Here is a 12,388-nt window from a genome sequence, read left to right on the forward strand (position 1 = left end):
TAATTTTTGTAACCGTAACCAAGCAACGAATTAGCCAATAGCATTTCAGAAATACGGCCCCGTGTTAAGGAAAAAAAAAAGCCTTCCTTGATTGACCAATCAGAATTGAGTAATTTGGCCCTATGTATGAAAATCAGATGGAAAAGTTCAGATACAGTGTTGCCAGATTGGGCGGTTTTGAATTCTACTTTGTGGGCAAAAAAATGGCTTGGGCTGGTTGACAAAAATTGTGCAGGTTTGACGTTAGTTCGGCGGATTTTTATCAGATGTTTACGAATATTTCGCACCAACGTTCTGTGTGAGAATGCAGCCAGAGACACTTGTATAGCCTTGGAAGGACTTTGATGCAGCACATTCTATGTACTATCTACGTCCACTAGTCTACATCCAATCCAATCCATATTAAACACTTCTGTGACCCAATCAGAGATCGTGGGCATCGCACGACACAGAGTGCAGTTAGTGAACAACGCCTAGTCAAGATGTCAAAGTGTGCAAAATACAAAAAGAAGTACAGAAAGGAGTGGGAAAACGACCCAGATTTAAAGTTATGGATAGTTTCATCGAATGACGGAGAGAAGGCACACTGCAAAGTTTGGATAAGAGCTCACCTCAAGGACTTGAAAGACCAGGCTGCAACTAAAAAGCACAAGATGAGGTGCCAGCCAACGGTCAGAACTTTTACGGTGAGGAGAGCTAACACGACTGATATCCGTGATGACTAGAAACGTCATGAACTACGGATAGCAACATACATTGGTTGCCACACTTCGATTAATGCTGTGGATGAGTTATCTGACATACTGCAGGATGAGACTGGAGCATTCCAGATGCACAAAACAAAATACACAGTCATTATCAAATCGATTCTTGCGCCACATTTTAGAGAGGAGCTCAGGCAGGACATTGGTGACTCACCTTAATCTCTGGACTTGGATGAAACAACTGACATCACTATAAACAAACTACTGTGCATTTGTGTAAAATATCGCTCCAAAAAACACAATTTGTTAGCACTTACTTAGGACTAGTGGAGCTTTTGGACTGCAACGCAAATGGGATTGTAGATGCGGTTGTTGGTTTTCTGCAGGCTAATGCGCTAGACATGGCTAATATGGTGGGTATAGCAGATTTTTCACCTCCAGCACTGACTCTGGGACTCTGCAGATTTTTCATGTTGCCATTTAGAAGTTGTTTGCATTGTTGTTCGATTTACAAATAGTATACTGGTCTTTAGCTGCATATTTTTACTTTACAAGATAGGCATCAAGTACATTTTACATTTTGGGCGGTTTTAAGTGCATTTTGGTGGGTTTTGAACATATTTTGGGCTGGAAAACGTCAGCAGTATCTGGCAACACTGTTCAGATAGTTTAATTAATGTTTGATGATTAGTTCACGTCTCGTGCACCTTGGCAAGCTTGCTGAAACATTCCACTGTTTCTCTAAAGGGACACACACACACAAAGCCCCTGCACCCCCTTTGTTGTCATAAAGAAGCGCGGATTCCACGCCATGTCCGTCATTTTTTTTTTTTCTCTTTAGTGCACTGTTGGCATTCATGGCAACAAGCCTCTGGAAAACTATCAGAAAGATAATTTCATGTACAACATTTGTATTAAGCATTTGCATTCTTTAAATATAGTGCCACTGTGTAGCCTGAACCAGGAGCTGTACACCTGACTCCCATCTCCTGACTCCTCATCAGGGTTTCAGTATTTACAGCGGCGGCTACAATTATTGTCAAGAGTATGTGAGCATCAGGGTTTCCCACACTTGAAAGGGAAGGACTCGGACACAGGATTCCACTCGTCTTGTATTTTATTGGTTTTCAGTGGAGCTGACGTTATAGTAGAATTGTGGTAGTAGTGGGTTTTTCCAGAAGAAAAGGTAGAAGTAGAATCAGAAGCAGAAGTAGAAGCAGAAGTAGAAGCTTGAAGCTTGAAGGTGAAAAACCTTTAAACATACAAACATAAAATAAACTTTAAAGAAAGACTGGCTCACCTATGCTGCTGACGTGGCGGAGGCAGCTGTCAATCATGTGAGCCTGCGTTCAGGCACTCCTTGTGGCAGGTCGCCGCAACAATTATCGACACCTTAATGATCTTTTGGTCATTGCAAAAGTAGAAAAGACTTTCAATACATAAACTGTGCATGAATAATTACTCAAACTTCCACTGGAAAAAAATGAGTTGATTCCTGATTACTTAGAGTATCAGGTCACGTGACACTGTTCCACAATTATCGACACCTTTGTCCACAGTTATCGACACCCAGATGATATATATGCATGCATGCACGGTGGTGTAGTGGTTAGCCCTGTCGCCTCACAGCAAGAAGGTCCGGGTTCGAGCCCCGTGGCCGGCGAGGGCCTTTCTGTGTGGAGTTTGCATGTTCTCCCCGTGTCCGCATGGGTTTCCTCCAGGTGCTCCAGTTTCCCCCACGGTCCAAAGACATGCAGGTTAGGTTAACTGGTGACTCTAAATTGACCATAGGTGTGAATGTGAGTGTGAATGGTTGTCTGTGTCTATGCGTCAGCCCTATGATGACCTGGCGACTTGTCCAGGGTGTACCCCGCCTTTCGCCCGTAGTCAGCTAGGATAGGTTCCAGCTTGCCTGCGACCCTGTAGAACAGGATAAAGCGGCTAGAGATAATGAGATGAGTTGAATGTTTGTGTGCATATAAACATGTCTGTGTGTTGTGTCATGTGGGTTTAATCTGGGCTCTCCAGTTTCTTCCAATCTCCCAAGAACTGCAAAAAACTATGCAAAATCGTCCCTAAGTGAGAATGAGTATTGGAATGCTATAAGAATGAGTATCTGTGTGTGTGTGTGTGTGTGTGTGTGCGCGTGCGTGCGTGCGTGCATGGTGCCCTGGAATGCACTGGCGTCCTATTCAGGATGTACTCCTGTCTCATGCCCAGTACTCCCAGGATAGGCTCCGGAACCACCGTGACCCTGAACAAACCAGAACAAAGGATTTGCTAAAGGAATGAAGATGATGATGATGATGTATTAGTCGTAGTAGGAGGAGTCATGTTGTTACCTTTTTTAAAACTCTTTAAAATCAGGTGACAGTAACGTAGTATCTTGTATTGGGTCATGATGAAGCAGGAAAATAACTTGTTCCGGGTACAACTTGCTCCCACTGAAAGCACATGGATATGGGATAAACCAAAAGGGATAAAATGTGCTTGTAATTTAATCTTAATAATAGTATGCAAGGGGCGGCACGGTGGTGTAGTGGTTAGCGCTGTCGCCTCACAGCAAGAAGGTCCTGGGTTCGAGCCCCGGGGCCGGCGAGGGCCTTTCTGTGCGGAGTTTGCATGTTCTCCCCGTGTCCGCGTGGGTTTCCTCCGGGTGCTCCGGTTTCCCCCACAGTCCAAAGACATGCAGGTTAGGTTAACTGGTGACTCTAAATTGACCGTAGGTGTGAGTGTGAATGGTTGTCTGTGTCTATGTGTCAGCCCTGTGATGACCTGGCGACTTGTCCAGGGTGTACCCCGCCTTTCGCCCGTAGTCAGCTGGGATAGGCTCCAGCTTACCTGCGACCCTGTAGAAGGATAAAGCGGCTACAGATAATGAGATGAGATGAGAATAGTATGCAAAGCTGTAAGTTAAATTGTATTTTTTTAAAGTCTTAAGTTCTAACTACCAATAATAGGGCTGTTTATATAATATTATAGCACTAAGCTGCTTTTATACGGGCACTTGCTCCAGAACAAGTTGCCCTGGCACAACTGTCCAACACGTGATTTGTTCTAGGCCAATTTGACATCACTGAGTGCAGCTTGCTCCACTTTACGAGGTCGTGCAACTTGTTTCGGATACAACTTGTTCCCACTTACTACTTGCAACAATTGGTGGCAAGTAGGAGGGTTTACGTGTGTGAAGTAGTGTTCATCCAGGTCATTTATCATCCGGACAAGACCACTTCATGGCAAATTCAGTGGTCAGTTCTTCTTGAGTGCTTTTCCTTGTCGAACTTCTCCGCCTTTAAAGGTAGACTGCCTTTCTTATTTTTCAAGTTGAGGTCATAAAAAGAATTTCCCCCAACACCTAGATATTAGGGCTGTAACAATATGCGTATCGAAATCGCGATATGCAGAGCCACGATCCGTATCGAGATACAAGAAGGCAGAATCGCGGTACACCCTTTCAAACTCCTCAGCCCAAAAACAGAGGTGCTTCCAAACTTCAATTTATGAATACTTTACTTTTTATTTAAATTACATTTTAAACTTACTTAAATTACTTTTATTTTTTATATCTATTAGTAAGTCGTTTTTTCGCCGACCTGCGACAATCTTCTGCGAGTCACGCAACGTCCACACTCGCCACTAGCAACCATATGGCGTACTTGGCCACCAGAGCATTCGTTTCTTTTAAGCGGTCGCCATTCTGGTTGCGACGCGGGGAGCGAATCTGTAAACAAGCAGCTCATTGGCTGGCTAGGTGTGCCACAAGCCAATCACAATCACCGACAAAGCTGCCTTGACCGGAAAGGCATGCAGTGTTGCCAGATTGGGCGGTTTTAGGTGCTTTTTGGCGGGTTTTGAACATATTTTGGGGTGGAAAACGTCAGCAGTATCTGGCAACACTGAAGGCATGTCTGCTTGGGCGTTAGCGGCAGTTACGCAGAAGCCTTCTGCAGTAGTTACACTTTGACACGCGAGCAATGTTTCACTATAAAAATTCCGTAATTTCCATCTGTTTTCTGCGATCACAGAAAATCATTGGCCCTATGAGAGTGAGACAGTGAGAGAGCCACCCCAATACCCCCCCCCCCCCCCCAAAAAAAAAAAAAATCTTAACGGATTAACACGATTTGGAAAAATGACTTTTTCAGAACCGAAAAAAACAGAGCTTCCGGCTCAACAGTATTATTTTGAGAAATAAAACAATCTTTGGATATACATTTGTTCATTTTTGCATACATATTACTCATTCTCTGCAGTGGTCTGAATTATTTGTTATTAAATAGTTAATGTAAGTAAGTAAATGTTAATAAGTCAAATTTACTACTTTAAAAAAACATATTTAAAAAAAATCGTGGGTGTATCGAATCGTGGGTCAAAAATCGTGATACGAATCGAATCGTGAGTTGGGTGTATCGTTACAGCCCTACTAGTTATTTTTGTTTAGTGGAACGAAAGCTACTGAATTGGAATCATAGACTTCCAATTTTATAATTTTTTAAAACAGAACATAAAATGAATTTAAGGCCACGTGGCCCAAAATTCTCCACTATTTTTTCCTGCTTCCCCGTGACCCAATTCAAGATGCTATGTCATGCATGACATGGTGGGCTTTCCCCGTTCGTGCAAGGCATTGTGGGATACAAATTTGAAACAGGAGAGAAAACTGGAGGACGGGAGTGTGCGAATGAAACGTGAAAGACTGACGACAGTAACGGAAAGCAAGAAGAAAAGACGTTATGTTATATACGAAGGAAAGGAAACGCAGGAAATATCAAACTAATAAATATCGGCGGTCAGCGAGCACCTTTGTGTAATCAGCTGTTCGTTTAGCGACAGAATGATGGAACTGTCAGTGCACGCTCAAAGGTAAACCTGCGCATGCGCACACACACGGACTTCCTCTGTCTGCTTAACTGCGCGAAGTGAGCGATTTCATGCACATTATTTGTTCGGGAATCTCCTCAAATTAAATAACTTGTGAGATATTACAGAAATGAACATATTTTCTATGAAATCGAAAGACCGTCTAGCTTTAAACAATGGAGTCAGTCGGTTCCCAAACCAATCGCACTGATAACTGGACTAAAGAAGAAGTTCTTATCCAGTTATCGGAATCCAGTTGTGCAGAGATTCAGATCATTGTTTGCTGTTTCAATTTAAAATTCATCTCAAAGAGCCAACTCAAGTTAAGGAGTTGATTCGTTCCCTGAACTGTCAACACATCACTCGGTGTGAATCAGTTTTCCGGGAGTGAAAGTTGTATTTACCACTGAATCATGGCCCAGAAACAAGCAGTGAGAGGACGGCAAAGCGAGTTAAAGACAAGCTTCTGATCACTGATTTGCACATGCGCACTTTAGCGTTTACCTGTTGAACTTCTGGTTTGCCACCGATACAGAGTGAGTGTGTGAACGCAAAGGAAAGTGGGTGCAATTTGCTCCCACTGTGTGTGTGTGTGTAAAAGCACATAAAATGGACTTCCTGTTACTTCAGTTACGTAACCTTACAAGCCGCTGTGTGCATGTAGGTGCTCAAAATGTGTTTTTGTATCTGTTAATGTTTATAATGTTTGGGCTCTGCAGAAAGCTGACTGTGCCTATGTTATTGCACTGATGGCAGTGTACTGGTGTACCGAGGTGCTGCCTTTGGCCATTACTGCTCTCTTACCGGCTGTCCTCTTCCCACTGTTTGGCATCATGGACTCTAAAAGTGTATGTTTTGCCACATTTATACATGCACACATTTTAATTTTCCATGAAAAAAAATTTCATAAAACCCACTTATCCAAATCATACAAACGTAGTGCCCCTTCAAGGTCTGGTGGGGATTTTTTTTAAAACTGTGTGTTACCTCACAGTAAGGATTAGGATTAACACAAAAGTGTTGTGAGGGAATACAAAAGTAGCTCAAAAAAATCCCCACCATGACCCTTAGAGGGCTCCGTATGTATGTATGTACAGTGGTGCTTGAAAGTTTGTGAACCCTTTAGAATTTTCTATATTTCTGCATAAATGTGACCTAAAACATCATCAGATTTTTACACAAGTCCTAAAAGTAGATAAAGAGAACCCAGTTAAACAAATGAGACAAAAATATTATACTTGGTCATTTATTTATTGAGGAAAATGATCCAATATTACATATCTGTGAGTGGCAAAAGTATGTGAACCTCTAGGATGAGCAGCTAATTTGAAGGTGAAATTAGAGTCAGGTGTTTTCAATCAATGGGATGACAATCAGGTGTGAGTGGGCACCCTGTTTTATTTAAAGAACAGGGATCTATCAAAGTCTGATCTTCACAACACATGTTTGTGGAAGTGTATGATGGCATGAACAAAGGAGATTTCTGAGGACCTCAGAAAAAGCGTTGTTGATGCTCATCAGGCTGGAAAAGGTTACAAAGCCATCTCCAAAGAGTTTGGACTCCACCAATCCACAGTCAGACAGATTGTGTACAAATGGAGGAAATTCAAGACCCTTGTTATCCTCCCCAGGAGTGGTCAACCAACAAAGATCACTCCAAGAGCAAGGCGTGTAATAGTCAGTGAGGTCACAAAGCACCCCAGGGTAACTTCTAAGCAACTGAAGGCCTCTCTCACATTGGCTAATGTTCATGAGTTCACCATCAGGAGAACACTGAACAACAATGGTGTGCATGGCAGGGTTGGAAGGAGAAAGCCACTGCTCTCCAAAAATAACTTTGCTGCTCGTCTGCAGTTTGCTAAAGATCACATGGACAAGCCAGAAGGCTATTGGAAAAAGGTTTTGTGGATGGATGAGACCAAAATAGACCTTTTTGGTTTCAATGAGAAGCGTTATGTTTGGAGAAAGGAAAACACTGCATTCCAGCATAAGAACCTTATCCCATCTGTGAAACATGGTGGTGGTAGTATCATGGTTTTGGCCTGTTTTGCTGCATCTTGGCCAGGCTGACTTGCCATCATTGAATTATACCAGCGAATTCTAAAGGAAAATGTCAGGACATCTGTCCATGAACTGAATCTCAAGAGGAGGTGGGTCATGTAGCAAGACAATGATCCTAAGCACACAAGTCGTTCTACCAAAGAATGGTTAAAGAAGAATAAAGTTAATGTTTTGGAATGGCCAAGTCAATGTCCTGACCTTAATCCAATCGAGATGTTGTGGAAGGACCTGAAGCGAGCAGTTCATGTGAGGAAACCCACCAACATCCCAGAGTTGAAGCTGTTCTGTATGGAGGAATGGGCTAAAATTCCTCCAAGCCGGTGTGCAGGACTGATCAACAGTCACCGGAAACGTTTAACTGCAGTTATTGCTGCACAAGGGGGTCACACCAGATACTGAAAGCAAAGGTTCACATACTTTTGCCACTCACAGATATGTAATATTGGATCATTTTCCACAATAAATAAATGACCAAGTATAATATTTTTGTCTCATTTGTTTAACTGGGTTCTCTTTATCTACTTTTAGGACTTGTGTGAAAATCTGATGATGTTTTAGGTCAGCGTTTCTCAACCTTTTTTCAGTCACGGCACCCTTCAGAAGAATGCAAATTCTCAAGGCACCCCCATACAAAATATATGCAGTTACGTTGACCATATGCTGACCCTGGCAGTGACGTTGTGACATGGGAAAGGGGGCCGTGAGACAAATTTTGATGATGCATGAGGCGGCGATTATCTGCATTAGTGTAACTATCATTTTTTGGAATTTTAATTCATTTTATTTATTTTAATGTTAGAATATATCATTTTTTGACGGCACCCCTAACGAAGCCAGACAGCACCCCCGGGTGCCGCAGCAACCCGGTTGAGAGAGGCTGTTTTAGGTCACATTTATGCATAAATATAGAAAATTCTAAAGGGTTCACAAACTTTCAAGCACCACTGTATGTATGTATGTATGTAATTGTATGTACGTACACATCTGTATGGTACTTATTTCTGTTTGTGTGTGTTAGGTTTGCATGCAGTACCTGAAGGACACAAACATGCTGTTTTTAGGAGGCCTGATGGTCGCCGTCGCTGTTGAGCATTGGAATTTGCACAAACGTATCGCACTGCGAGTTCTGCTCTTCATCGGAGTCCGGCCCGCCCTGTGAGTCCCGACTTTCCACACCACGTGTGTTATAAGATTTCCTTTATCTCTGGCTTTGAAGCACACCATAATGTTTTTGTACTATGTGCACAGTGATATGTTATGATTGAGTAAGGATTAGATTCAAATCCCGAGTGATCACTTATCATAAAGATAACAGCAATTAGGCAACTCTTTTTTGGACACTAGTGTTTTTCGATCTTTAGCGCCATTGATATGTTTATCATCATAGTCCTGATTATGCGTTATGATGCCTAGTGAGATAATGTAACTAATCATGCTGGTGCATGAATGTAATTTTTATTCCAATCCTGTGCAGGCTGATGTTAGGTTTTATGGGCGTGACGGCGTTCCTCTCCATGTGGATCAGTAACACTGCCACGACAGCCATGATGGTGCCCATAGCGGAGGCAGTGCTGAAGCAGCTCAACAAGACAGCAGGAGAAGAAGCTGGAGCTCCTTCAGAACGTGACGACAAACAGACTGATGGTCAGGGTGAGTGTAAAAATCACGACACTCCTTTCCTGAACTCGTGTATGAGCTTTCAGTAATACGTGTGCATTCTGTTTGTGTGCAGTGGCCATAAATGGCTTCAGTGTTTCTACCGAGAACGCAGAGGAACAGTCTCAGGAATCCAAGGAGATGCTGAAAATGTGTAAGGGTATGATGCTGTGTGTGTGTTACTCTGCGAGCATTGGTGGAACCGCCACACTGACAGGAACCGGCCCCAATCTGGTCCTCACCGGACAAATGAGCCAGTAGGTCCCAAACACACAAGATTAATATTTAACATTTATTCCACAAAATCAAGTCATACATGAGCTGATAGCCGCTATAATTCATGTACGACAAGATGGAGTGGAATAACTGTTTTATTCTATCCACATTCACTGGATTTTGAGAAACAGAGCATTTTAATTTTTATTTTTTGCAAATTCGATAAATAAAAACTTTTATATAAAACGTCCAACAAAATCATTTCCGCTTAGAATGTAAACAAACTGGTGAAACGACAGTAGCAATTTATAAAAAAATGCGATAATTCTTGAAAAATTAAAAAAAAAAAGTTCTTAACATCAAATATTTTTTCATATTTTGTTGTTTCTGGGGTTTTGTTTTCAAGTCGAGTTTTGATTTCGTCCTCAGTTGGTTCAGCAATACACACTGCCATTTTCTTTTCTTCTTTTTTTGGAGGTTGGCAAACCAATTTAAAGGTGCATTACCACCACCAACTGGACTGGAGTGTAGAACAGGAGACATTGGGGGGAAAAAACATTATATTCTTTTAACTATTTCTGTTTCTTTTAAATACTTGATAAAGTGATTATATCTGACTTGATGCGCGCCGCCATTTTGTTTTTCTCTACTCACGGTATATGAGCTGATATCCTAGTAGTAGAGTAGCCAATCAGAGCATGCGATTGCTCATATCCAGTGAATGTGGATAGAATAATGATCGATAGCAACACTGTCTAAACTCTCGGTTTCTCTTCTCAGGCTCTTCCCAGACAATCCAGATGTTATCAACTTTGCCTCGTGGTTTGGATTTGCCTTCCCGAACATGATTATTATGCTCTTGGCAGCCTGGCTGTGGTTGCAGCTTGTGTTCCTGGGCTTCAAGTAAGTGAGATAATATTATTGATGATCATAAAATTTTGTGCCGGTTAGCTATAAATACAGTTTATTCTATCCACATTCACTGGATATGAGCAATCGTGCACTCTGATTAGCTACTCTACTACTAGGATATCGGCTCATATACCGTGAGTAGAGAAAAACAAAATGGCGGAGCATGTTGCTGAACCAACCTAGGATGAAATAAAAACTCCAAAACACACAAAAAAATGGAATAAAAGTATTTGATGGTAAGAATGTATCTTTTTTTTTTTCAAGAAATATTATTATTGCTTTTTTCACAAAGTGCTCCTGTCATTTCGTCGGTTTGTTTAGATTCTAAGTGGAAATGATTTTGTCGGACGTTTTATATAAAGTTTTTATTTATCAAATTTGCAAAAATAAAAATGCTCTGTTTCTCAAAATCCAGTGAATGTGGACAGAATAAAACAGTTATTCCACTCAATCTTAGCGCTATGCGCCTCGCTGGCTATCAGTTCACATACGACTCGATTTTGTAGAATAACTGTTAAATATTTAGTAGTGTGTATTTGATTGATATGATGGCACCATGTTGATATGAAACCTCTCTCTTTCTCTTGCTCTAGTCTCAGAAAAACATGGAGCCGTGGCTCAGAGAAGACGGAGAAAGAGGTTGCTGCATATAATGTGATCCGTGAGGAGCATCAGAGACTCGGCCCCATGTCCTTTGGGGAAATAAGCGTTTTAACCCTTTTCTGTCTGCTAGTGGTTCTGTGGTTCACACGTGACCCGGGCTTTGTGGATGGCTGGGCAACACACCTTTTCAATGCTGAGAAAGAGTATGGATCAATTCTGAACTTACTTCAACATCCTGTTTTTGAGTATACACACAGTACTGTGCAAATGTCTTAGGCACCCTATTTTTATTAGCTCATCCAGCCAACAGGTGATGAGTTTATGCCATCGTGTGTTGTCTGTTGTCTGTCCAGCGTCATCCACATTTCACGAAAATCGCTTCTTCTCTCTCAATTCTTCACTGATTTTTATTCTTTTTGGCAGGAAGGTCGGTCTGCCTGGGGTGCATATAATGGCTTCTACCCAAATTTGCATAATTGCAATTAATAATGAAGATATGGCGTAATTAATCAATCCCTAACGAGCAGTTTCCACACAAATCGCTTTTTCTCCCTCAATTCTTCACCGATTTTGATTCTTTCTGGCATGAAGGTAGGGGAACCTGGGGTGCATAGAAGCTCTACTCAGGTTCGCTTCATTACAATTATTAATGAAGTTATGGACTAATTAAGCCTTAATTCAACAGCAGTTCAACAAAAATTGCTCCTTCTCAGTCAATTCCTCGCCGTTTTGGATTCTTTCTGGCAAATAGGTTGGTATTTCTAGGGTGGATATCGCTTCTATATATAGCTTGTATATCGTGTATATAGCGTGCAACATTTATTGCGCAAGGTGGCCCACTTTAGATCGTTCCTTCTGGACTAGACGGGGTAAAATGAAGAAGTGAGTCTGACAGTCAAAGTGTCCAGAAGAACTGTGTCTGGTTCTGTAAGATGCTCAGTAAAACCTACAGCTCATTTCCTTATTAAACTGCACTCACTGGACCTGAGACTACTATTTTTTTTTTTTAAGCAAAGGGTCGTCTCACACCAATTATTGACTCTGTTTCATTTATTATGGCTTACTGCTTACTGTTTTATAGTATTTTTATTTATTTATTTATTTATTTTTAATGTTGAAACATTTCATTTCATTTTTAAGCCATTTTTGGTCGACAGCATTTCTTTCCATGTGCCTAAGACTTTTACACAGGACTGTATAATACTACAAAGACACGAATGATAGACTGTTGAACAACTGACCATTTAACAGATAACAAACATAACCAGCATGGCTTTCAATAATGGCAGGAGAATGTGTGTGTGGTGTTGCTTTTCAGTCCATCTCATACTGTCACTGTTAACAAACCTCACGTTAAAAAGAAAAATAGACATTGG

General features: G+C 41.5%; 1 protein-coding gene across 1 annotated transcript in view; it reads left to right on the plus strand.

Moving 5' to 3' along the window:
• The window catches only part of slc13a5a (solute carrier family 13 member 5a), a 76,618-nt gene that overhangs the window by 45,460 nt on the left and 18,770 nt on the right, over positions 1-12,388 (plus strand). Inside the window, exons 6-11 of the mRNA XM_060935230.1 lie at positions 6,284-6,412; positions 8,644-8,780; positions 9,100-9,269; positions 9,358-9,538; positions 10,278-10,400; positions 11,003-11,215. Coding sequence (XP_060791213.1) covers positions 6,284-6,412; positions 8,644-8,780; positions 9,100-9,269; positions 9,358-9,538; positions 10,278-10,400; positions 11,003-11,215 — 953 coding nt within the window. The remainder of the gene's footprint in view (positions 1-6,283; positions 6,413-8,643; positions 8,781-9,099; positions 9,270-9,357; positions 9,539-10,277; positions 10,401-11,002; positions 11,216-12,388) is intronic.

Source organism: Neoarius graeffei, chromosome 12 (assembly GCF_027579695.1).
Source record: "Neoarius graeffei isolate fNeoGra1 chromosome 12, fNeoGra1.pri, whole genome shotgun sequence".
NCBI lineage: Eukaryota > Metazoa > Chordata > Actinopteri > Siluriformes > Ariidae > Neoarius > Neoarius graeffei.